Source organism: Rhododendron vialii, chromosome 13a (assembly GCF_030253575.1).
Source record: "Rhododendron vialii isolate Sample 1 chromosome 13a, ASM3025357v1".
Taxonomy (NCBI): domain Eukaryota; kingdom Viridiplantae; phylum Streptophyta; class Magnoliopsida; order Ericales; family Ericaceae; genus Rhododendron; species Rhododendron vialii.
The window spans coordinates 244,083-268,928 of NC_080569.1; the positions used below are offsets into that span (position 1 = coordinate 244,083).

Consider the following 24,846-nt stretch of genomic DNA (forward strand, 5'->3'; position numbering starts at 1 on the left):
ATTATTGCAAAACCGAAAACTATAAGTGAATGACTTCACATATAAATGTATTAGGGGAGTGTAAAAAATTAAGACAATCATTCCGGGAGAGGAGGAGGGAATAAGATAAGAATCAACACCCTACACACATCGGATGCCGTTGTTTCTCGCGAAAGGCTTTTCGGTTTTTTTTTTTAAAATTATTGGACGGTTCAGATCGGCCGTCCGGTGGCCGAAGACGGCCTCACCACGGCCCGACAAAACCATCGGTACGATTTCGTTGGGAAATCGGTCGGTACCTATATCTTTTCCGAAAAACAATACTAGCAATTAGTACATCAGCTGCCTGCCACCCCCTAAGATGAGGGCATTGTTGTTAGTACGGAGTACTATTACATTATGACCCCATATACATGGTTCCGCAGATCCACGGATCTCTCTCTCTCTCTCTCTCTCTCTCTAGAACTATAATCCACTTTCATACTGTAGTCCATAAAGAGAGAGGTTCGAGATAAAACTCATCTTCTTCTCTTGTCTTTTTTTTGGAACAGACTTCTTCTCGTGTCTTTGCTCTGCACTGTCACTTGAGCTTCACGACGATATCACGGGAACTTTCACGGTAGCCAAATGGGAACTCAGTTGCTTATGCTCTTTTCAATGGCATATGTTGTCTTCTTCTTCTGCTGCTGCTGTTCTAGTGTATCTTCTTCTTCAACTTCTTCTGCAAAAGTTACAAAAGCAGCAAGGAATAGTATCTCGGCGGTGGGAGACCCTGGAATGGGAAGAGATGGGTTGAGGGTAGGCTTTGAAGCTTGGAATTTCTGCAATGAAGTTGGCAAAGAAGAAGCCCCCTCCATGGGTAGCCCCAGAGCTGCCGATTGTTTTGATCTTTCCTCCCCAAGTAAGCCCACCACCCCCACCATCAAACACGATAATTACTTTACTCCTCGATCTTCAAATTCAACACTCTTTCTTCTACTACTGTTTTTTATATGCCCATTAATTCTTTATATATATATATATATATATATATATATAGAGAGAGAGAGAGAGAGAGAGAGAGAGAGAGAGAGAGAGAGAGAGAGAGAGAGAGATTTACATCCCTTGCTACAAGATTTATTTCGCTTTCTTTTTGCATTTCTTTTTGGAAGTGATCGAATTTTATAACGCATGCGGCGGAATGGAATCCTCTCTGCGATTTAAGCTTTCTCTTTAATTGATAGGTCTTCCTCTGTAAGCTATTGAACTTTACTTTCTTCTTTAAATCACAAGAATTAGTCATCATAATCTCACTTTTGTTTCAAGATACTCCCTTCAATTTCCCCTAACACTCTCCTTTTTGTGGTGGTGTTTTTTTTTTTCTTTTTTGTCCCCTAAGATGTTGTGATTCTATGTTGTAAAGGGGCAAATCTCTCTCTGAATCACAAAGTAACAGAGGCCGATAACAATCTTGGGGTTGGGAAGGACTTCCCCGGATTGAGCCCAAAAGCTCTAAACAATCCAGACCTTTATGCGGCCGAGAAGGAGTTATATCTGGGTTCTTTATGTGAAGTTGCCGACACTACTACTCCAAAAAACCCATGGCAATTTTGGATGATTATGTTGAAAAACGGCAATTATGACACTAAATCTGGTTTGTGTCCTGAGAATGGGAAAAAGGTACCCCCTTTCACTCCTGGGAGATTTCCGTGTTTCGGAGATGGGTGTATGAATCAACCCCTCTTGTATCATCAGCCCACGAGTTTATCGACTAATGGTACAATGAGAGGTGGATTCAATGGTACCTATGATTTGGGTTCCCATATTACTAGCGGGAATATGGGTGCTGGGATCTCTTATTTTGAGGTAATTTGGGAGAAGAAAGTTGGTGTTGGGAGTTGGGTTTTTAGTCACAAACTCAAGACCACGAAGAAATACCCATGGCTGATGTTGTACCTTAGAGCTGATGCTACCAAAGGTTTATCTGGAGGTTACCACTATGACACCAGAGGAATGCTCAAAACTGTAAGTTCAATAATCTCGTGTCAAATTTAAGTTTCAGGAATTTGGTGGCTAAAGAATGAGTCTTTTGCTGCCTCTAATCTATGCCCATTTCAATGCGTCACCCGTTCAAATTTCAGTCAATCCAAAAAACAATACTTTAATTCACACGAAACGAATTAGTTGACTTTGTAATTTTGGGGTACTAGACGTCCAATCAAATCTGTTACTAGAACTGACCTAATTCGGAAAGATGGACCCGGGGTAGGTCACCAACTGTATGATTTCCCTTAAGAAAGCAGACAATGCTGCACCTAATGGGGGGCTATGAGTGAATATGACTCTATGTATTTCTATTTATCTTTTTGGAAGAAACAAAAAAAGGCTGAAATGTCAAATAGAGAGGACACACACACATATGTATATATATATATATATATATATATATATATATATATTTCGGGGACGGCTCATTATTTTTTTTTTGATCCGGACGGCTCATTATTCAATCCGTATAAAACTCAAAAATTTTAGGTAGAAATTGAGAAGATATGTTTTTGTTCTTCCATAAAATTAAACTCTTCCTCTGAGCATGACTAAGAGTAAAATTGAATAAAAAGCTTGAGATAACCACCTTGTAAGTGTAACTACTACAGTAAAAAAGGATTGATCCAGTCGGGGGAAAGTCTTCTTTTGTGTCGATTATTTACAGAGGACATTAACGAATTCAATTAATTTAGTTCTTGTGTATCAGCTTCCAGAGTCACCTAATTTTAAGGTTAGAGTGAGATTGGATGTGAAGAATGGGGGTGGAGCTAAGAGCCAGTTTTACCTAATAGATATGGGGAGTTGCTGGAAGAACAATGGTGCACCCTGTGATGGAGATGTGCTCACTGATGTTACCAGGTACAGTGAGATGATCATCAACCCTGAAACTCCAGCTTGGTGCAGCTCTTCGGGTCTGGGGAACTGTCCACCATTCCACATTACTCCAAACAACACAAAGATTTACAGGAATGACACTGCACACTTCCCTTACTCGGCTTATCACTACTATTGTGGTCCCGGGAATGCCCAATACTTGGAAAAGCCTTACAGCACTTGCGATCCATACAGTAATCCTCAGGCACAGGAGCTGGTTCAGTTGCTGCCTCATCCGATTTGGGCAGAGTATGGATATCCAACTAAACAAGGAGAGGGTTGGGTTGGGGATGCTAGAACTTGGGAGCTTGACGTTGGTGGTCTTTCAAGTCGCCTCTACTTCTATCAGGTCAGTCACTACTTTTAAATCCTATCAGGTACAAGAAGTATCTAGGTATTGGAATCAATCTGGTTAGCCTATTAGTCTGACTAGGTCATTGGCAACCATCCGTTTAGGCGAAACTTTATTTTGAGACATACTTAATTGTTGGTAGAGCTATTTTGGAAGCCCAAGATTGAGTCAAGCGAGAGAAATTAGGACAAAACCAAGTTAGGAAAAGCCATCTAAAATTCTAGAAAAGTTTTTGTGCAGATCTGAAGATCAAATCCGTAACAATGTCAGCAAGAGTTTTTTTCAAATCTGACTGAGGCTTTTGATCTACTGCAGGATCCAGGAACTACTCCTGCAAGAAGAATATGGACATCTCTTGATGTGGGAACCGAAATTTTTGTTAGTGACATAGATGAAGTGGCAGAATGGACTCTGAGTGATTTCGACGTTATTTTAACGCCCCCCACATAATTCTGACAAAATATTTAATTTTGTCATGCGGCTTGAGTGGGTAGCATAGTTTTCTTTGGAAATAGGGAGATGCTAGTTAGCTGCATCCATGTAGAAGAGTTTCTGCTATATAAGAGAAGCCAAGCAATTAAGCCCTCCCAAAAGGGCAGGAGGGAGAGCTTCTTTGCTGTTTGTTGTGTTAGGCATACACTGTACTCATTTAACCAATTCATGTACAATCTCAAAAGCAAATAAAGAATTTCAATTTGAAGATACGTGATTTGCATAATTGGAACAGAACAGACATGATTTAATGTATTCTCTCGTTATCTCAGAACTGCAACTTTTTACTGACAATGGAAAATGTCATTTCTTCCAGAATTTTGGTAGGTGATCTTCTTGTAAATAATGTGATAGCGTCGTTCTGTTTTATGTTATGTGTAATTTCTATTTGCATGGAAATTATTACAAATCATAGTTTATCCTCTCCGTGAGTAAACACTTAAAAATAGGGATTTGTATGGTGGGGTTCTTCTGCGGCATCGAATGGATCCACTCACTCAGTAACAAGAAAAGCATAAAATGGAAAACTACCCACGAAATACCGATCAGAAGCTTCTCTTCTTTTTTGTGTTTTTGGGTAAATTACCTTTCATTGAAAGAAACCCAATCAATACAGAAACAACGGGGCATACCCGTGAAAAACAAACGCAACCAACAGAGACATTCTGGCCTTAGTCAAAAGCAAGAAGGAGCCCATAGCCAAATACCTGTGATTTCTTCAATTTGAAGTCACAACACACCCCAGCCCTTTGTCATTACATATTTTTGTTTTTGTTTGAGAATACGGAGTAAATAAAGTAGGGTAGTTAATTAGAATCGGGGAAAGCCTTGAGGCGAATAGCAAGGCAGTTGCTGTCCATGTGCATGAGCAACTGATCAATTTGACCGAGGGGAGATTTGTTTGGGACGGTTGGGTCGTCATCAGTAAAGGCATCATCGCAACTGGAAATCATTGAGGCAACCGCAGAAAGATCATTGGCGACCTCGAAACCTTTTCCTACTTTAGTGAACCTGATTGCACTCTTCCAGGAATCCATTGCCGAATCGTAGGTATCCAGGCAAACTTCATACCTCTGAGCATCGTAATGTGTGGCGGAAGGCAAGGCATGCTTGGCAATCTGGATGGCTTCTTCGGTGGTATGAATCCCGGCAAGTATGTGCATGATGAGGACCGATGCAGGGTCGGTGTGTCCATCTAGGTATGGGATGATGGAGGATTGACATAGCGCTGGATAGTCGGTTGCATCGCATATTGCCTTAATGGCTGGCTGAGGAACAGCCACTGCCAAGTTGAACATCATCATCATCATCATCATCAGACAACAAGAGATGGAGAGTGCCCTATTGACGATCATCATATTAAAGGAGTTCTCCATTGTCTCTCTCTGTCTCTCTGTAATGGGGGTAGGGAGGGAGAGAATGAGGAGACCCTGTGGGTTTTGGGGGAGATTGCAGGAGTCTTTATAGACAAATAATAATAATGAATGGTAAGCATGCATTACCTCCTGAAAGTAAGGCTTGCGGGGTAACTTCCAGGTACAAATAGATGAATAGAATTGAATGAATGGTTTCTGATCAAAAAAAAAATTGAATGAATGGTTATTTACTGATGAATCAAAACAATACTCCTAGTAGTTTGCCAAAAAACAGTCAAAGCTTGGTTGAAAAACACGATTCAAACTACGAACAAGGAAAAAACGTTGAATTGCTGTGCCATAATTATAGTGAAAACTATATTTGGCAAACATTACACAGCTGACAAGATAAAGGCGGTTTCGTTCCACAGGCTGCCCATTAATTTCTCCTGATGTTGGTTGGGGTTCAAATAAGATAAGAGTAGGTTCAGATCAACAACTAAACCAACTTCCCAAAGCACCTCTTAAACACTAATCCTTTTTGTCGATCGGACACTAATAAACGCGACAGTTGTCTCCGCTGGATTCAGGCCCAAAAAAGTCATTTTCTTTTAAAGGTGAGTTAGCGTTTTTGAGCCCGTAACTTTAGCAAAATTTGGAGGTCCTACGGGGCTTTTTCGACTTATGCTCAAGGCCACCCCTGATACTGATAGATAAGCCGCCAAATGTATATTTGGTTTCAAACTTTTAAGTAGTAACTTAATTTCGATATGATGATCAAATACCATTCAACGCCTTTAGTACATAGCATTTTCATTAGTTTTATTTATCTTTTTGAATTGACCCAAGTGTTTAGAGGTTACATATAAATTTTCACAATAGAAGGATCACTCATAACTCTTCATTTTGCAGATTAACGAACTGAAACGGTGGGAAGCTTGTTAGACAGAAAATGTCAAGGAAGTTGTTAGATCCATGGCCCTCTGTGAACACAAACTACATAAGCATATTGTTTCTGGTTTAAAGCTCTCCTTCAAGTTAATATTACAAAACAACTGCTTAAAAACCATCAGCCATTGCTTCAAAACATGTCATGCGTAATACATTGAGGTTTATGCATTTCACTGACAACTTCTTGTGTTACAAAGAAGGCATTTTGCTCACTTCACAATCCATACCCCAGCAGCCTGTAACAAAATCCATATACCTACCCAGCACAGAACAAAACCCCAACAGCTTTTTGTCAATTCCCAGTGTCCTTGGAGCGGTAAGAACTTGACTAACAAATATAAATTGCATCAATAGATGTGTCTTTTTATGTCCGCTTAGAACCACCAGCAAGCTGTAAACAAAGTCAACAATAGACAACATGCCGGCCCGCTCCAAGAAAAATTTGTATCATTTGTTACATATTATCTCGATCGTGTTTGTATATGCTGAAGGAAAATGTTCATGATTTTCTCCAACCGTTGCTCTTTCAATAACAGCAAGCTGTAAAATATGTGTCCCACTCGAGCAGAGAGCTTGTAGCAACTCTGCAGATAAAAACAGCTCAAACAGCAACTCTGCAGCCTAGAGGAATTGCCATCTTGCACAAGGGACAATCTCGTAGCAAGTATACTCTGTTACCCTTAGTTGCCTAGAAACATAACCCAACAAAAATACGAAAAACACAGAAAACAAAACCTGAAACTCTCCTTCTAAAAGTTCCCGTCGTGGTTGTGAGTTGTAACCAACTCTTGTAGGAGTATATTTTTTTTTGATAAGTAACTCTCGTATTATATTTTATCAACAGGTGGCCCACCATCCTTTGATCCCAAAATTAACAATACATTTTGCAGCTTTAACCATCTCAGGCCACACTGTCGTACTTTAATTTCCTTTTACTGCATTAGGACCAAATACGGTACCTGCGTCATTATCCGTTTCTGTCAGACTAATCGTAATGGGTTGCCATCCTGTGTGATGAGGTAAGATCCATCTCTTCATAGTGATTATCATGTTTAAAATCTGGAGTACTTCACCCAAAGCAAGATCTTTCAAACACATACTTTTGAGAATCAATGCTGCCTCATACCTGTATAGAAGACAAAATAGACTAATTGCAACCAACTAAAAGTACCAAAGCCATAAATCCAATTAAATCATGAGAAACTTTACCTGCATTGAGAAGTCATTATTACCAGACGACGTCCAGCTGCAGAAGCTAGAAACTTCTGAATTCTTTCCCACATGGGCTTGGGGTACTGGTTAAGATCACCATCAAGAGGATTCACACACTTCCATAGCCTCTCATTTTTACCAGTGTACAATGGCACGACACCTAAGTTTAGCATCACTACCATATTTTGCTCAATTGCATTATCCAAGGCCTTCCTTACAACAATATTACGGTGCCTCGGGTCACCGAAACGAATACAATCTTTTATATTTGCTTCAGTTGGCATAATCTTCTCAACTTTTAAGGAACTTAAAGCTAGTAAGACCACACCTATATCCCCTGGAACAAATTCTGATGGTTGTAAGCATCCTTGAGTTCTCCGCATGCCATTACCAGAAATAGAATTACCAACCACCGTCGTGGATGACGAGGGTGGAAACTGGAAACTGAAGGGATGCATATTGCTCGGGGCATCTGGGAAAACAGGCTGACTTGACTGCAAACTATGCCCCTTTGGGTATCCATTTGGGATAGGTAAGTTTCCAAACTTAAAGGGTTCACAAAAATTAGAAGAATTTTGAGAATAGTTGGAGTCTTGAGAGATACTGAGCTTTTCAGTATTGGCCACACTGGGGGCTGGGGTAGAGGAAAATCTTGAAACATCAGGTTGTAGGGGAACTGGGTGGGGCCAATTATTACGAGGATTTGGCAAAAACATGTTATGTGGCGGTTCAAAAGGAGGTCGAGGATAGTGATTCGGGGCATTTTTGGCAATAACACGAGCAGTGTTCCCTGAATTGTCGAGTTCACCAGGTAGGATATTGGAGGAAGACTTACTTGAAGATATTACAGGCTCACTAGAACCAAAAAACTCGTGGGGAGCTTTCTTAAACTGCTTAGCAGGTGCATTTTCTGGCGGCAAAGAATAGTCATCATTCTTAATCTCTTGAGTCTCAACTGGGGCACTTGAAGCTCGAGTCATCATGGGTTGATTTGGATTTTTATGAACATATTTCCCTCTAAATTTACTTTCAGCATCCTTGTCTGAATTAAACTTCCGATTTCCATACGAAAAACATCCAGTGCTAGGAAATTGAGGTTGGGTCAATGGGAAAGGATCAGAAATGGGATTCCGAGGCAATTCAGAGTTCAAGTTATTGTTAACATTAGCAGGTTGTGTTGATTCACCACATGGAAGCGGGGATCCTCCGGCAACGAGGTTTGTCCAGAGCCACACACTTTTTGCTGCTGCAACAAGTGCATTAGATGCTTTTAGTGGTTGTGCCAGAAGGACGTTATATCTCCGCATCCGTAACTGATGGAGAGCATTAGAGAAATCCCTATCTCCAGAAATTAGCAAATAATTGGCTGGGGCAGGATTGTCCACTGCCCAAAACAGCATATCAACTAGAATTTTCTTGTCACTTGCATCTTTAACGCCTGCTCAGAAATTAATCATGTTGCTAAAGAGAATCCGAAAACAAATACAAAAACACAAACACAAACTCACACAAAAAGGACTAATTTGACATAAGACGTAGTAAAACGTAGGAGTATATGAGTTTGTTTAAATAGATAATTACCTAAACATCACATCTTAAAATCCAACACTAGGAGAAAACAATAGACAAGAAAAACACTCCATAAAGTCCTTTTCTCTAACATCGTTGGTATTATTCGACTTCTATGCCCTTTGCCTTTTAAAACAGAAAATAGTGAGATTTATATTATATCGTGTTACAAGGATTTGATCACAACTCACATGCATTTCCCTGGGTTAGTCTACTGTTCGAATAGGTTTTGGGAAGCAGCAGATACTCTCAATCTGATGGCACTTTCCATTCTTCTGTTAGAGACTCCATCCCTTTTTCTCTGCCATAGGAAACCTCTCTGCCTCCTCCATTTTAGATTACGCAACCCAACTCTTGTTGTGAGTCTAGAGCTCGACCACAACATCTTGATCTTGCCAAAATGAATACCATACTCTGGTTCCTTTCCTCTACTATCAGCATACTGCTTATGACATTAAACATCTACATAGATGTTTATATACATGTTTTGGGATTCTACAGTTTTGGAAGTCATAATCTTCGCTATTGCATGAGATTGAGGATTCCCCGGAGATTGAGAATTCCTTGTTTTCTTTTGGTTGAGAATTTCGCAATTCACTTGGTCTCATTTCCTTTTCTCGTTTCCTTAGAGAAAGAGATTAATTAGCTAAATTTTAGGAGCAAAGATCTGCAAAAGAAATCCAACTGTTAGTGTAAAAGGGTAAATTTGGCACGAGTTGACTTTTAGGACTTTTAGGAATGCAAGTATCCCCTCTCTGCCCTTTATGTAATCTCTAAAATGAAGACATGAACCATGTTTTCTTTTACTGCCCGTTCTCAAGGTATATTTGGCCGCAGGTGTGTTCCAGATTGCAATTTCTAAAGGACCTCAGTCATGGGATGATGAGATCTTCTAGCTTATCGGTAAGCTTAGTGGGAAGTCCTTTCATAGCATCATCAGGAAAATTGCTTGGGCAGCTTTGGTCTACTGTATATGGCAGTAAAGAAACTTCAGAGTGTTTACAGGAATCCAAAGACCTTCATCCTTTGTTCTACAAAAGATTATTTCTGATGTTAGTATTAGGAGATCTCAGTTCTCCTCTGCTAAGCCTACTCCCTTAATGTTGCTATGCCACTTTTGGAAATTAACTCCTATAATTATCATCTCTATATCTACATGAGTTCAGCTTTTTATTTTCTGTTCTTCTCTTGTAATGGGAGGTATGCCTCCTTTGTCCTCTGAAATTGTCTGTAATGGGAGGTATGCCTCCTTTGTCGTCTAAAATTAACTCCTATAAGGATTGCTTTGCTTTGGATAGAGAATCTGAGTTTAATGAACCAGCCTGATTCAGATTCCAAAGCTCGTGGTGGGGTCGGAATCTAGGAACTTGAGACGCTATGCCAGATGCATGATTTTCATCAATCAACCACCCCATCAAGTTGGAACTTAGCCATGTAAGTTGCGAGTGGACCTAACTGCCATAGAAGGTGCAAGTGAATCATGGCGGGTCTGAACACACTCCAACGATTCACTTTCAAGAGTAGCACAAGTTGAAGCATCCGCAGAAACTTCAAACTTGTCTCTATGAATATTGGACCTTCACGTCACTCCCGTCAAAATCACCAGAATAACAGAAGTTGAACGTCTTTCAGTTACATCGCTGAAGTTCCATTATTTAATCAAACAGCAGATGTTGAACGAACCTCTTTCTATGAGACCTTAAGTTGATGCTTCTTGTTATTTTTCTAATGTGTACACAAACTAATCCTGTCGGACTATTTGTCCTTGTGGCAATACAACATTGTGCCCTGATTCAATGTAGTTGCAAGATCACTCACAATACCTACGGTTTTCTCAAGACTAGAAGAACTCTCACAGAAATTGAGATGAATATTTGAAATTGATTAGATGAAGACGAACTAACAATACCTACTGTAGAATGGATTGGGGTCAGAAGCTTGCACTAGGTACTAACAGCTCTTAAGGAAAGACTGATCAAGCCACAAAATGAGGCTTATACACTAAAATGCATCCCTTAATTGAAAAGGTACCTCTTTAGTGTCAGAACACATGCAGAAGGGAAAAGACTATAATCCAAGAGAATCATCAAGAGTCGATACAGAGAAGAAAATGCCGGCCAACTAAATGTGAATTTGCAACAGCTATCATGCCAGGAATCCAAGAACAAATGCGAACATATGAAAAAGCAGAAAACTACTACTATAACGAAATCATTTTTTATTTTTATTTTTGGAAAAAACAGCAAGAAGAAGTTAGGGTTTGTCGTGAAGAAGAAAATATTGAAAAGCGAAAGAAAGAAAGAAAGAGAGAGGAGGGAAAGAAGGAGGTTGAGTAGATTAGTGGAGTGGAGTGGTAATTAGTTAGTTAGTTAGTTACCGGCAGGAACGTGATTGAGGGCGATGCCAGTGCTGGAGAGAGCGTGCTGGAGGTAGAAAGGGATGCGATTGGTGTCTCCGTAGGCGGATATGGATACGCGACCCTTGTAATTCATCTGCACCAGGGATGAGGTTATGTTCTTTGCAATCGCGTGAGGGTCGCAACTCTTTGGCACTGGGCAGTTCTCTATGTCCCACCACACCGACGTCGTAACTGTCTCGTATTCCGCCTCTGCTCCTACCCCTCCCCCCGCCGCCGTCCCATCTCCTCCGCTCATCGCTGGCTCACGACAGTAGGCTCCTTCGATCAATCAGGCGCACGATACCTATCTCTCTCTCTCTCTCTCTCTCTCTCTCTCTCTCTTAATGATCTTTCCCTCCTCTTCTTTTTTTTTTCTCCTCTCTCGTTTTCTGTCCTGGCCCTTGTCTGTCTGCCTCCATGCGGTATAATACTGATGACAATAATAAAATACTCCGTATGAGCTACAGTAGTAATGAAATGAAATTGTCGTCTTCTTTTTTTGGTTTTACATTTTGCAATCATATCATCATGACATATATGTGTGCTGCATTAATTGGGATTTGATACTTTTTCTTCCATTAAAATACCCCTATACTATACCTATAGATTAATCCAAAGTCCCCATCGATCACATTAAACATTATCGTTATGCCCCTGTAATATACTCCAGTTGGATTTACTTGACAACATTATAATCCCTCAACTTTGGGATTAAACAAGAACTACTGTACTAATACTTGTTTAATAATCAATCACATTAAACATTATCGTTATGCCCTTGTAACAGTACCATTTTTTATTTTGGTTTGTTTTTTTTTTCTTTCTATCAGCAATACATGTTTCAAAATCTCTTTAGTGCAATGTACAATATTTTTCTAGACTCTCTCCTCTCCTCTCTTACCTCCACGGATGTGAAATGGTTAAGACTTTTTCCTTAGGGAGAAGATTTTTCATTCTCCCCTTCATTTTTGGACTCAAGAAGCCCCAATCTAAGGAACCAGCTCTGGCAACGAATTTGTGAGTCCAATCAACTTTGGCGATGAATTTGTGGATCCTCCAATGACAGCGATGGTGGTGCCAAGCGGTGACAACTGCAGTGGGACAATGTGACAGTGAGTCCAGCGTATGATGCAAGTCCTCCAACTTCCTCTAGTCACATCCACGAATAGATCAATAGTCTCCAACATTACAATTGTTAAATTTTCCATATTTTTATTTTGTTGTTTTTCATTTGGTTTGTTGTTTTTTGTTTGGAGCTTTTGGGTCCTTTATTCTTTGTTGTTTCTGAACCGAACAATTTGTATATAATTTTATCAATATAAGTTGTGTTTTCTCGAAGAAAAAAAGAAAAAGAAAAGGCTATCATTCCCGCTACATTTGACCATTGAGTTAATTAGCATTGCCTCCACTTGTAACCACCAAAAAGAAACAGAAGAAGAAGTAAAAAGGAAAACTTGAGAATAACAGCCACGGAAATGCCCGGCAACGTCAGACTTCAATGCAGGCTCATAGAATTTGAAACAAAATAAACAATAATCGCTAATCGCTCCCTCAAATAGTCTCTACAACAATGATATCAATATAAACTCTCTCACTGTTTAGGTTCCTCTCTTCCTGTAAACAAAGTGGGAGAAACCTTCTGCCGACAATGGATTGCAATAATTTCCATTCCATTACCCAAATTTTCGCAGTAAGAAGGCCGGAGAGATTAAAAAAAGAAAAAAGAAGCTCCTGACCGGAGAGCTAAAACAAGTTAATGATGAAAACTATATCCATCATTCTTTCTGGTTTCATTGCATCAACAAAATGGACTCAATAAAACGACCTCCAAGCAAAAGAGGCCTACCAGAAAGCAATTGATACCTCATGGCATGCTCCAACCAGAGTATTCAAAGCGAATCACAGCACGAATCCAAAACTAGCAAGTCTCCTACAAAGAATGATCATTCTTCAGAAAAATAACAGGGTATATACTTCAAACCTTTGCTTGCTTGACTCAATTGAGCACTTTCGATCATTCAGAGTGACTGCCAAGTTGGCTTCTACCAAGATGAGACACTCTTGAGGAAGGAATTAGAGGTGCCTCTTCATCCACCATAATATCAGAAGCAGTACTATTCCATCCACTAGCACTACTATTAGTGTCATCGGGAACATACAGATCTGATGACTTTTTCTCAATCCCCAGGTCCTGCATTATATGCAACAAAGGGGAAAAGAGGACCGAAGTCAGAAACCTCATAACATCCATAGATATTGCGTGTTTTCTCCACCACTCGATATGGAACATCGTCCTCCTTTACAGGTTTTGAAATAAGAGGTCAAAAGGCACAAGAAGCATCCAAGTGACGAAAAGGGGGAGAAGAAGGGAAACCTTCTTTTTATTGTGGCGCACTCATGAACATTACTTCATTTTATTCTTCGGCGTTGCCAACATATATTTATATACAAAACTTTTGCTGAGGCCAAAAGCAGTCAAACTACATTCTAGACCATGAAGTATCAATAGACAAATTCAAACTTCGGAGATCAAAAGTAAATCACGAGTAGAGAAACCTCATTGGTGTGCTCCTTTCCCAAAATCAAGGACCTCAATGTAGGGCTTTGATATATCATAACATGCACTTATAAGAATGAATTTACTCTAATTATATCTTTTCACATCGATGATGCGAATAAAAGAGCTCATGCGAGTAGTTTGCTCCAAATAGTTATACGAATAATTGATTTTCCATGCTTTAAAGTCCCTCAAAGAATGTTGAACCAAAATACCACAGACATTGCTTGTATATTCATAACATCACTATTTCACACAAGCAAGGATAAATAAGGTTTCTGCAAAAAAAATCACAAATTAGTCTGTAATATTAATAGCAGAAGCATCAGTGCAGTAGCAAAAGGGAAACCACCTTGCTTTTCAGCCTATAGCATTGTTACGGCACAAACTTCTTGCCGACAAGGAACGAGATTATGAAAGGTACCATACCAGCAACTAATTAAAGGAGAACAATAAAGGTAAATACTTAAAAAGTTGTTAATAGGTTTGACCTTAACTGCTCGTTCTGGGAGACTTTCCACAGGAAGTTGGGAGGCACGAACATCCTTGACCTTCAAGTAGTTGTACATGACAACTCCACATAAAGCTGTGGAAAGAACTAGACAGTTTTAATTTTCCTTCAGGCACTAGTTTAAATCTGCCAAATTAATATGGAAAGAGAATTTACCGACTGCGTAGCCTATAATATTAAGCCTCGTAATCGTTGACTCCGGAAAAATGATGGTTGAAAGAGCAATTAGAATCCAATCTTTCAAAACACCAGCAACTCTTATTGTCACTGCTCCTGTTCTACCAATTGCTAAGAAAATGGAGAAATTCAATGCCAGAGCACAAAGGGCATTTGAGAAAAATATCCAGAAATTGAACTGGATTTGTGAAACTTCCATGCCGGGCTTCTCCAGTAGACACCAAGGAACAAACAGAAAGACAAAACTGCACAAGAAAGTGAAAAACCAATGACAATAAGCATCTATGCAAGAGAGAAATTAAAACTCTACATTCTACAACTATAAGAGCACCAAACAATTGAACAGTAAGGAAGGCAAATAGTGAAAAGGACTAAAAGGATGTGAAAGTCAAAGGCAATATGAGGTCACAACTGACAGAAAAGACAGTTATAACATCATGTTTGAATATGTAACGGTGAAAGCTAGATGAATTGGTGGTCAACAACGGGACACCATAATTCAATTGCCACTTTTCTTGTACGCAATATTCCATTTCAGTTAATGAGTAGTTCAAGGGCTACAATTCCAAATTACTGCCAGGACTGCTCCCCATGTCAACATAAGACAGAGGATGCTTTCAACTTTTAAGATGCTAGATCCACGCACATTAGCTCAAGCATATCAATTCAGTGTGTGATCACCACTTCAATGTTTTACTTTGTCACCCTTCTTGCCCCATCTAGCCAGCATAACCAAATATCGAAAACCTTCTACAAAGGATTGATCTATGCAATGCATAGTTGCATTCAGCTAGGGCAGGAAAAGTGGTTAGAAAAGTAACTCCAGCATAATTAGCACGGACAGAATGCCAGTGAACCCAAAATTTCCCATGTTTTATGTCCAAAATCTTCATTTACTTGCGTATTCTAACAAGTTGTCTGCCCAAACTTTTAAACTAATATCCTTTTTGGTCGGAAATTTTGCTACATAAACAGTTCATGGAAAAGAAAAATATCCTCTCATGCTTGACAAGATTCCAACAATGAGCGCAAACTTCTGTGGCTGATAAAGAAATAATTCCACTCTTCCATAGCAAAACATCATTATGTTGGTACTATTAGAGTAAAAAAACACACGAGATGTTTCCCAACGGGAATAAACCACTATACAACAATATATCTTATTCGGGTGTTTCTGTTTCAAATTCAGGAGTACTTAAAGTTCAACAGATTATGCAGGTTGCAGCCAAAAATCCCATGTTCGATTTCGCAACCTAACCATTTTTGCCACCCTTTCTTCAAAAATAGTGAGGGCCATACATGACTTCAAGTTTTTTTCTGCCTATTTTTGCTTCTATTGTTGTATTCTTGCCTATTTCTCAAAAATTGCAAACTACAAATGCATGCCAAACAGTGAATAGAGAAAACAAGATCAGGATTACTATTCACAAACCTTTTAAGTTGAGTGATACTATAACTTCAATGATAGACAATTGCTTCATGCTAGGTGTTTTAACAAGCGTGGTTTACACATGCACAGAGAAATGATGTATTCCAAGACAAGTATAAATTTGGAATCAACAAGTTGAGGCTGAGTGAGTACCTGCATGGTGCTATGTAATACAAGCTGGTGATAGGATTAAGAGTTAAGCCCTTCTTTTGAAGAAGCACTTGAGTTAAGACAAGCCGGAGAGCTTCAGCAAATATTCCTGTGACTTGATAGACTGTGCCCACTACATTGAAGTGAATTTCCCCATATGACGAAACTACAACACCAACACTGACCACCACCATGTTCAAGAATACATCACACCTTAATTTGTCAGTGCCACAAATAACAGCCATGAGAAATGTTGCCACTGGCACTGTGAAACCCAGTATACGCAGCAATTAGCAAAGTGCTACCGCGAAAGATATATCAAAAGTAGTGATGAACAATTTAAACATACTTAGAGCTTTAAGCATCTGGATGAAGGCCACAGAAATGAACAAGTATGCAGTGTTGCCAAACCTGCATTGGAAGACAACATACCATTGACACTTGCAAGAGATATACTGATGACATAATAACACAAATTTACAATCGTGGATCTAAGATGCCTGCCATGAAACCATAGATAAACACCATCCTCCAAGAAACATTTTATAAGCCAAAGTTACTAAAACAGTTGTGTGTCCCGCATTATTTAGAGGGAAAAAATCTAGATAACAATGAAGAGAAAATACGCCATGTAGTCTCTCAACGACATGAAGTCCCACTAAACAATATAGTTAGCGAAAGATTAATGTACACCAGTAATTTTTTTATTGCTTCATGTTAAGCGGTAGCAAGTATAAATAAAAATGAACAAGAATAAAGAAACAAGGTGTGGCAGGCTTCTTTTCTTTTTTCTGAATAGGTCAATTTTTGGAAAGCAAACCAACTACAGCCTCAAGGGGTATACAGCAGAAAAAGACAACCAAAAATACCTTAATTGAAAAGGCCAGACAACACACCAGAAGCACAGCACAAAAGAAACAGCAAGGCCATCCTTTGGACAAGAAACAAAAGGACAAAAGAAACACTCTACAGGATGGGTAAGGATGCAGCAAAAAGTTTTGGCAGTATCTGCCAATCCAAGCATGTCAATCTGTTTTCTTCACGTTCCTTCTTCCAAGCATATTTACAGGATCGTATATAAGTCTCAGTCATAGCAATAACCCCATCAACAGAAGTACTTTTGAATTGAAATATCTCCCCATTCCTCTTCCCCCAGAGTCGATACAAGACGGTTGCCAAAGACAGTTTGAAAACCACATTCCTCCCCTGTGCATTCTGGCTCAATCATACTCTTGAGCTAAAGTCAACTGAGATATTTGAATGTCATTGTTCCCCAAGAAGTATCCCCAAAACTTGACAAGAGAATGAACATTCAAAATAAAGATAAGATGGCCATGGTTTTCTATACCAGTGCTCCAAAGGACAAAAGCAGAGTCAGCCACCTGTTTATGTAATCTATCTTTTGTAGAGACTAGAGAGTCTGCCCAGGGTACCGATCCACTGGATAATAGCCCACCTGGGCACATGGTGCTGGAACCGAACAACCTTGCTCAGTTGCAACCGGTGGTGGCAGTTTGTTCAGCCAAAAAGGATAGGAAAGAGCAATGCAAGCAAAAAACTCATTACTAGTTTCAAAATTTAACTTTTATTGAACATTGAAAAATATCCATAGCCTCTACAACACTCCTCAAATAAAAGATCCAAAGAATAAAGATTTGATTGCATAATATTATCAGACAAAACCTTTATAACAGATGAAACACAAATCCAGAATTAATACTAGAAGTTCACTTCCATAAGATCAACAGCTTACCACAGGCTTGATGCAAAGAAGGCACTTATTGGGATCACACATGTCGCATATCTGCAAACAAAAAAGAAAAGCCCTCCTCAAGGAGACGAAACTTCGCATGAAATAGAAACAGATGTGCTTGCAGAAGTCTTACATTTCAAATGTCATCTTGACAGGTGATACAACCTGCAATTAGATGGATACTCGAACTATGTCAACACAAAGGCCAAGCAGAAGACAACTTGCATATAAATGAAAAACATAACCAAAAGACTTCACAAGGCAGGACAACACAGCAAAGAGGGTAAAAAATATATCGTATCGTAAAACTGTCCAACACGAAGGTTTGTTTATGAGGCCAAAAATTAACAATGCGTGCGGGGGTGGTCATAAAGAAATGACATCAAGAACGAAATTTGCTCCTTATGCACACGCATAGTGGCAGAGCTAGGATTTTGTTACCGGGGGGGGGGGGGCGGCTTAATAGACATATTTTTTATCGGAACGTATAATTATTATATCATAAGGTTTTGCTGTTCAGTTCATTACATTTGTACATTGAATTGATTCTTTAGGCTATTTCAACTGTCACGTGCTTATTTTTTATTTATGAAAAAAATTGAGAAATGAGAAGGTAAAATAACCAATTTTTTATCAAATCGAAGCAAAATTATTAAGATTATAAGTAACTATACACGAATAATTATCAATAATATTTTAAATCAAGTATATATAAAATAAAAAATTTAAAACTCGAACGCTCGGGAAGCCGGGGCCCCTACACACCTCCGCCCCTGCACACGCAGACTAAAAACCTTTCAAAACTTCATAGAAGAACATCATGCACAATCTTGAAATGGTAACATTTGAACTCATATCATATTGCTATGATCAACGACAGTATGTCTGGCTCTCTAGATTCTTTCTTTAACTAGGTGCATTTTTAGGTCTACAATGAATCAAATCCTTGACATACCTCTCTCCACCTTATACTACACTTACCAGCAATGGAGCTTAGCTCATCAGTTTTTGGCTAAAATTTATTAGATTTCTAAGTGAGATAAATTATGTGCTCATGTTCAGAGATGTTTATCCTCTGAAAAGAGGGGGGAAAGCTGTAATGGAAGTTATTTCAAATAAGAAAGGATTCAGCATCCATAAGGTCATACCTTCAAAACCCGGACAAGAAAGAATGCCACCATGCCAGAAAATCCCATGTGAATCATCGTGAGTGTTATTGGAAACGGAAAGTTGAAGTACTTGGGAGAAAGGACCCACTGCAAATGAGGGAAAAAGAAAATATGTATCTACTTAGACAGACAGTTAATGTTGCAGTGATAACTTCTAAAATATGTATCTCAGCACGATATCAATATAAATAGGCTATTTAAGAGAGAGAAATGGCAGAAGTAGCTACAGGAAACCAAAGCCAGTAGATATTTACCCCTAATGTGACCACAGACCGGGTAAGAATAGCTCGTTAGCTTGCATTTAAGGGCAATGACAGCAAGCTTGGAAAGATAGTGCACTACCTATCGAAAATGCAAGGTTCAGGCTTGATTAAATATCCACCCTAACCAAATGTATTTTTGGGCTCAAGTGCCTCACAACTTCTCAATGTTCTCATTGTTTCATTTTGGCTGACAAATTATACTTTATTCACAAGGGAGATGATCCACCTTTATGTTACACTCAATGCCCTCGTCAAGTTGCTAATTACTAACCACCTGTCAGTAGTTGAGTAATCCCACATTCATATTGTCTCCATCCATATTTGTAACCTACATAACACGATTGTTTGGTCTTTCGTACTGTAATATCAGTTGTCCACCATTCCATATGTTCGCACGATATACTGAATTTAAATGAACATATAAAACACCTGTATACAGAAATACCATCCAAGAATAGTTCTCCCAATGATATATGACACACCTGTGTAGCTGCATTTGTATCATAACTTCAGGAAAGTAACCTTTCAAAACCAAAACTCGAAAATGTGATTATAAAGCCACATGATACCAATATTAGATATCAGATAACGGGTTCTCCAAATGATGCAAGAGACGCCTGTTAATGTATTTGTATCATCCTTTAGGGGGAAATTTGGTAAACAAAGTAACACTAAAACCCATATGAGACAGAGAAGGTCAATAGGACCACTTGAGTTGACTGATTACCATTGCAAAGTCATAAATTTAACAGGATTAACGAACTTTCAAACAGGAAGAACTAAGAAGTGTAAAATCACATTATGATATAAAATTGCTCATGAGATCTTACCTTGTTGTACAAAATAACTCCTGATGAAAGCAGTATGTAAACTAGAAGGTAGAGATAGGTCAACAAAAGCTGCCTGTTGATCATCTTATCTGCTTTGTATTCCTCTTGACACCTCTCTTCTTGTCAATTAACACCTTTCAAGCTTACTAAAAATCAAGCACCTCACTTGAAACCAGAAACCATACAACTCCGCAAAAGTTTTCCCAGATATAAAGAGCATGCATTCTTCCGCTTAAGCTATTATCATCAATATGCCAAATACCAGAACAAAAATTGCTGCTGTAATTGCAACATTGACGTTGCTACGACCTGGAAAAGATTGAATATATAGAACAAATTGCCTAGTCATAGTTGAAGAAGAAGCAACTTCGTAACATGCAGATACAAGGGAAAGCAAAACAACAAGCAATTTGTAAAGCATCTAGAGTAATATAAAAAACCCTACAGCAAAGTAGTTAAATGAGCAATAAGTATCATGTGGCATAAACAAGTTTTCAAGTGCTAGCATAACTTCATGGTTGAGAGTCCAAAGATAATTCTCAGTTTGACAGAAGATGCCAAGTCCAAAATTTTAGAAGTCTAGAAATGATTCAAAACACCTTTTGTATGCCGAAATATGTGGAGGATTCGATCAACTATTAGAAAATCCTTGTACCTTTTTGCATGATAATCTAGGTCATGTATTAAAAGGGAGTCATTAATCTATTTTCTGCCCCTATCAAAGGTTTCTTTGGGATTTCCGTATTCCTAAAGGCAAGAACTCTACCCATCTTCTGATAATTTCTCTAAACAAAAAAAACAAAAAGAACCATAATAAATCTTTAGAAATCAATCACTCCTGCACTGCTTTCCATCTAGTAGTAGCTTACAACCCATCCTAGCCAGTCACAAAAGTATCACTTTCAAATTCAACTCCAAAAACCGTAGCAAAGGTTTATTCTAAATAGCATTTTTGTCTGCTAATAAAGTAGTGTATTCTACAGCCGAAGGGACATATCTGCTGCTTTTATCTTTTCACCATGGAAGCTTTTGAATATAATGACCTCAAAAGGGGCAAGTAGCTTATAACATGACCTTGCACTGGTGAATCCATCTGTCACAAGAGGGCTGTATCTCTCCACCCATCTGCCTAAGCCTGGCAAACCTCCTCTTAATAAGGGCCATTGCCCCATTCCAACTAATCACTCATCTCATTAACAATGTTTTCACATGAGAGCCTCTGCCTCGCATACATAGAAACAAATGAGGACCAATGTGAAGCTCGTTGTCTCCTCCACAGCAAACTTTCCAACCTCCAGCTCAAAAGTTGGTGTTTACCTTTCTTCTCATCCTTCCAAAATCTGAAACCACCCTAAGGTCTTACTTAGATGTACAAAATCAGAAGTTGCCAACTAACCAAGCAGATGATGCCTCCATCTCCAAGTAACTGTTACGCAATGACAAGATAGGATGGGGTTTCCACCTCCAGTGCCATAAAAGGTACAAGCAAACAGGACCTACTTCCCGTTGCACAACATGTCCCCTAGATGTCAAAAACCAAAACAGTATTTGAGAGAGTGTCTCTCAATCCCTTTATTTTTTGATAAAGGAAAAAGATAACCATTCAGATGACCATACAATTGTAGGTATTGTCACTACAAAATTCAGGGAAACTTTCCTCTCTAAGTGGTTGAATGGAGTCGATATTTCTTTTTGTTCCTACCAGCTATCGATACGATACGGATACCCGAAAAATCTCTTTTTCCAAATTAAACCCAACCTTCATATCTGAAACGCACACCTCTACTTCCTTCACTCCAATGAAACCCCAATTTTCTGGCATAAACTTTACCACCTTCGTGAAAGAATTATGGCTCATTAGGAGTTGGAACTTGGAAGCACAGGGGTGACTGATTATCTATCCTCTTGCGTCTTGGAGGCTATAACAGAAAAAATAAAAGAAATACGAGGTTCAGTATACTGAGAGGCTTCAGTTCTTTAACTCTTACTATTGAATCTGTTCCATAGTTTGGAGTGCAGTCATTCCCTCCCCACACACCCAACCGCCCCCCCACCCCCCCCCCCCCCCCCCCCCCGAACTTGATCTAGTTGAGAAGTACATTTATACATCATGTTACATCACTAGTATACGTTTCTGTTTGTCTTTACATATAACTACTAGGAGACCAATCCAATGGCAGCCGACTCAAATGGGGAGGAGAGAGAGAGAGAGATGAAAATTGGCTTATGATAATCAAGTCCAACAGGATATGGTAGAATGCAATGGCACATCAATTAGGTTATGATAATAAAGTCCAATGATGAAACAATCAAATCTCAAACATCAAGCCTCACGCTGATAGTCTGGATCTGAAAATGCATATATAGCGCAGACGGTTGCACAATAACACCGAAGATGTACCACAAAAAAATACCACTACAGTAAATAAGATAGAGGGGGAACAAATGCACAGACCATGAGGAGTTGAGCTACAATCAGAATGATGGAACACTGATACTAGTAGTTATTACCTCGAGAGGGGGCGGAAAACCTGATCCGAGACTCCTCTAAAGATCCCTATAGTTTGCAGACACAGATCGCAGTGGTGTTGAGATTAGCGAAGTCGTAGATTTTGTCTCGAACGGGAAGTAAAAGGTCGACAATCACATGGGCATCACGGCTTTTTAGCCAATCCAATTATAATTAATGGAACTGAATAGCATGCGCACATAGAGGCAGTGGATGTGGAACCCTAGATTTGCAGTTGTCGAGAATCAAAAATATTAGAAGTGCTGTGCAAAGAAGGTATGGTTTCCTTCGGAGACTTCGACGAGACTGGCCGCAGGCGCGCAGATAAGAGAGAGAGAGAGAGAGAGAATTGCCGGAGGAAGCCGTGATTTTTCTATATTCAGAATTAGGCAAATTTCCGAGTTTACCGAACTAGGAGCAGAGCTGGGCAACAGACACGAGACACGATAACACGACACGAACCGAACACGAAGTTAGCGGGTTAGGGTTGAACATTTTTGACACGAAATACGAAAATGACACGACTCGAGAACACGAATTCTAAATGGGTCGGGGTCGGGTTGAATACGCGAGACACGAAATTGACACGACCAACACGGTTATGAATCTGCGTCACCCATTTTCACGAACATATATACATAATATATGGTATATCTGCAATTCTAAATAGAGTTAGGCAACAGACACGATAACACGACACGAACCAGACACGAAGTTAACGGGTTAGGGTTGAGCATTTCTGACACGAAACACGAAAATGAAACGACTCGAGAAACACGAATTCTAAATGGGTTGGGTTAGGGTTGGGTGATTTATGACACGAACCCGACTGACACGACACGAACACGACCCGACACGACCTGTTACCCAGGTCTAACTAGGAGTAGCCGATAAATAAAAAAAACTAGGAGTAGCAGATAAAAAAAAAAAACTAGGAGTAGAAAATTAAACTACTCCTAAATAATTGGAAATAGTGCAATTCTCATTTCTCTTCTTGTTGCTAACAACCATATGTTGGGCACAGCCCATGAATGCATGTGTGAATACATTCATGTGCAAGTGGGGAGTGAGTTTTTTTTTTTTTTTTTACGACATTGTACTGTAGAAGATATTTCGACACCCGAATAATCCACATTTTACTCTCTGTCTTAACTGGTACTCATTATTTATATTATATATTATATTATATAGTAGAAAAAGTAGTTGTAAAAGTTTGTTTTCTATTGAAGTAATATTGGAAATCACTTTTGGACACAACTTCAAATTTTTGGACATAACTTCAGTATTAGAACATGTTACTGGGTGAATGTTGATGTCTTTGATTCCAGTCTGTTGACAAACCATATGTTTGATACCAAACACACGGCGCATTAAAAGTTACTCCTACAGTATTGAAATTGAGCTCCGGTAGAGTAAATATGAAATTATCTAATAGTTTGGGAAAAATAATCTTTTACTTTTAGTAAATTTTTCTGAAATGATTTTGTGAAAAATATTTGACTTTTCTGTTCATCTCAACGCAAATGTTAAAGAAAGTAATTACCCAAAACACATATTAAATAAAAGTAAGACTTCGAGCCTCAAAGAAAATTATAAAGTACTGACAAAAAATCAAGTCTTATTTATTTTGACTTATATTCGTCTCTAGTAAATTTCTTTGAACTCTTGGCTATTGTTTCTTTTTTCAACATTTGTGTTAAGACAAATTGAAAAGATAAAAAGATTAACTAAAAACTCATACTAGAAGTTTAAAAAAATTAAAGTGAATGGACTTTAATTTAGGGAAGTGATTTTGACACTCCACTTTGTCTTCTTTTTTTTTCCTATTTGAAATTACAACAATACCCTTCTATGTGTGAGGAAGTGGATGAACATTAACAAAATAAAAGGTAATTTGGTGATTTCAAATAGAATAAAGACAAAAAGTGGTGTGTCAATAACTAAATGTAGTGTGCCAAAATCACTTGCCTTAATTTAAGTCTACAAAAAATATCTACTCAATCAGTGAGCCTTCCTGGAAAAGTTCTGCCCACGCACAATTGGGTGACGTGCGCATGACAAAGATGTAAAATGATACGTACACTCCTACCAACCATACCTCTCTCACATATGTGTGGGCCTCACATTTAATTGGTGATGAGCCCCACACATACATAAGAGGTGCGGTCGGAAAGTGGTTGATAGAAGTATTCGTGAACTTATTGCGAGCAAATATACGTCATATTTGGTTGGCTTTTTCTAATTTCCGGTGTAGTTTCACGGTTCTTCATTCTTATCATGTCCGTTATA

General features: G+C 38.9%; 4 protein-coding genes across 10 annotated transcripts; 1 reads left to right on the forward strand and 3 right to left on the reverse strand.

Annotated features, from left to right (window-relative positions):
- The first annotated feature begins 407 nt into the window (after positions 1-407).
- LOC131313662 (uncharacterized) lies at positions 408-3,936 on the forward strand. 3 transcript variants are annotated; one of them, XM_058342100.1, is made up of 5 exons: positions 491-511; positions 542-880; positions 1,358-1,983; positions 2,714-3,229; positions 3,548-3,936. In XM_058342100.1, the coding sequence occupies exons 2-5, from the start codon at positions 607-609 to the stop codon at positions 3,680-3,682; spliced, it is 1,551 nt and encodes a 516-aa protein (XP_058198083.1). In that variant the 5' UTR covers positions 491-511; positions 542-606; the 3' UTR covers positions 3,683-3,936. The 3 variants fall into 3 exon arrangements, with proteins under 3 accessions (XP_058198084.1, XP_058198082.1, XP_058198083.1); XM_058342101.1 differs by having other exon boundaries at positions 408-880; positions 1,382-1,983; XM_058342099.1 differs by having other exon boundaries at positions 409-880.
- Positions 3,937-4,530: 594 nt separating this feature from the next.
- Positions 4,531-5,100, reverse strand: LOC131312846 (uncharacterized). Its single transcript, XM_058340841.1, has one exon. The coding sequence runs from the start codon at positions 5,098-5,100 to the stop codon at positions 4,531-4,533; it is 570 nt and encodes a 189-aa protein (XP_058196824.1).
- A 1,035-nt stretch (positions 5,101-6,135) lies between these two features.
- LOC131312315 (uncharacterized) lies at positions 6,136-11,600 on the reverse strand. Its single transcript, XM_058339985.1, has 4 exons — positions 11,189-11,600; positions 7,240-8,680; positions 6,990-7,156; positions 6,136-6,614 (listed from the first exon to the last, which is right to left on the reverse strand). Exons 1-4 carry the CDS (start codon positions 11,463-11,465, stop codon positions 6,478-6,480), a joined length of 2,022 nt encoding a protein of 673 aa, XP_058195968.1. The 5' UTR covers positions 11,466-11,600; the 3' UTR covers positions 6,136-6,477.
- A 1,050-nt stretch (positions 11,601-12,650) lies between these two features.
- LOC131312316 (probable sugar phosphate/phosphate translocator At3g17430) lies at positions 12,651-22,959 on the reverse strand. 5 transcript variants are annotated; one of them, XM_058339987.1, is made up of 11 exons: positions 22,560-22,957; positions 21,445-21,570; positions 20,049-20,357; positions 18,935-19,042; positions 17,920-17,951; positions 17,787-17,837; positions 16,383-16,444; positions 16,037-16,298; positions 14,434-14,699; positions 14,258-14,352; positions 12,651-13,400 (listed from the first exon to the last, which is right to left on the reverse strand). In XM_058339987.1, the coding sequence occupies exons 3-11, from the start codon at positions 20,130-20,132 to the stop codon at positions 13,224-13,226; spliced, it is 1,137 nt and encodes a 378-aa protein (XP_058195970.1). In that variant the 5' UTR covers positions 20,133-20,357; positions 21,445-21,570; positions 22,560-22,957; the 3' UTR covers positions 12,651-13,223. The 5 variants fall into 5 exon arrangements, with proteins under 5 accessions (XP_058195970.1, XP_058195971.1, XP_058195969.1 ...); XM_058339988.1 differs by lacking the exon at positions 21,445-21,570 and having other exon boundaries at positions 14,264-14,352; positions 22,560-22,959; XM_058339986.1 differs by lacking the exon at positions 21,445-21,570.
- Between the last annotated feature and the right edge of the window lie 1,887 nt (positions 22,960-24,846).

What these genes read in the sequence shown, in the direction of transcription:
- LOC131313662 (XM_058342099.1), top strand. Translation starts at nt 607, where the DNA reads ATGGGAACTCAGTTGCTTATGCTCTTTTCAATGGCATATGTTGTCTTC. An exon ending in CCAGAGGAATGCTCAAAACT is followed by an intron (nt 1,984 to 2,713) that starts GTAAGTTCAATA and finishes CTTGTGTATCAG; the next exon opens with CTTCCAGAGTCACCTAATTT. An exon ending in GTCGCCTCTACTTCTATCAG is followed by an intron (nt 3,230 to 3,547) that starts GTCAGTCACTAC and finishes GATCTACTGCAG; the next exon opens with GATCCAGGAACTACTCCTGC.
- LOC131312846 (XM_058340841.1), bottom strand. Translation starts at nt 5,100, where the DNA reads ATGGAGAACTCCTTTAATATGATGATCGTCAATAGGGCACTCTCCATC.
- LOC131312315 (XM_058339985.1), bottom strand. Translation starts at nt 11,465, where the DNA reads ATGAGCGGAGGAGATGGGACGGCGGCGGGGGGAGGGGTAGGAGCAGAG. An exon ending in ATAATGACTTCTCAATGCAG is followed by an intron (nt 7,157 to 7,239) that starts GTAAAGTTTCTC and finishes TCTTCTATACAG; the next exon opens with GTATGAGGCAGCATTGATTC. An exon ending in AGAAACGGATAATGACGCAG is followed by an intron (nt 6,615 to 6,989) that starts GTACCGTATTTG and finishes TTTTATCTGCAG; the next exon opens with AGTTGCTACAAGCTCTCTGC.
- LOC131312316 (XM_058339986.1), bottom strand. Translation starts at nt 20,132, where the DNA reads ATGATCAACAGGCAGCTTTTGTTGACCTATCTCTACCTTCTAGTTTAC. An exon ending in TTCTTTGCATCAAGCCTGTG is followed by an intron (nt 16,445 to 17,786) that starts GTAAGCTGTTGA and finishes CTTCCAATGCAG; the next exon opens with GTTTGGCAACACTGCATACT. An exon ending in TATTACATAGCACCATGCAG is followed by an intron (nt 14,700 to 16,036) that starts GTACTCACTCAG and finishes TTTCTTGTGCAG; the next exon opens with TTTTGTCTTTCTGTTTGTTC.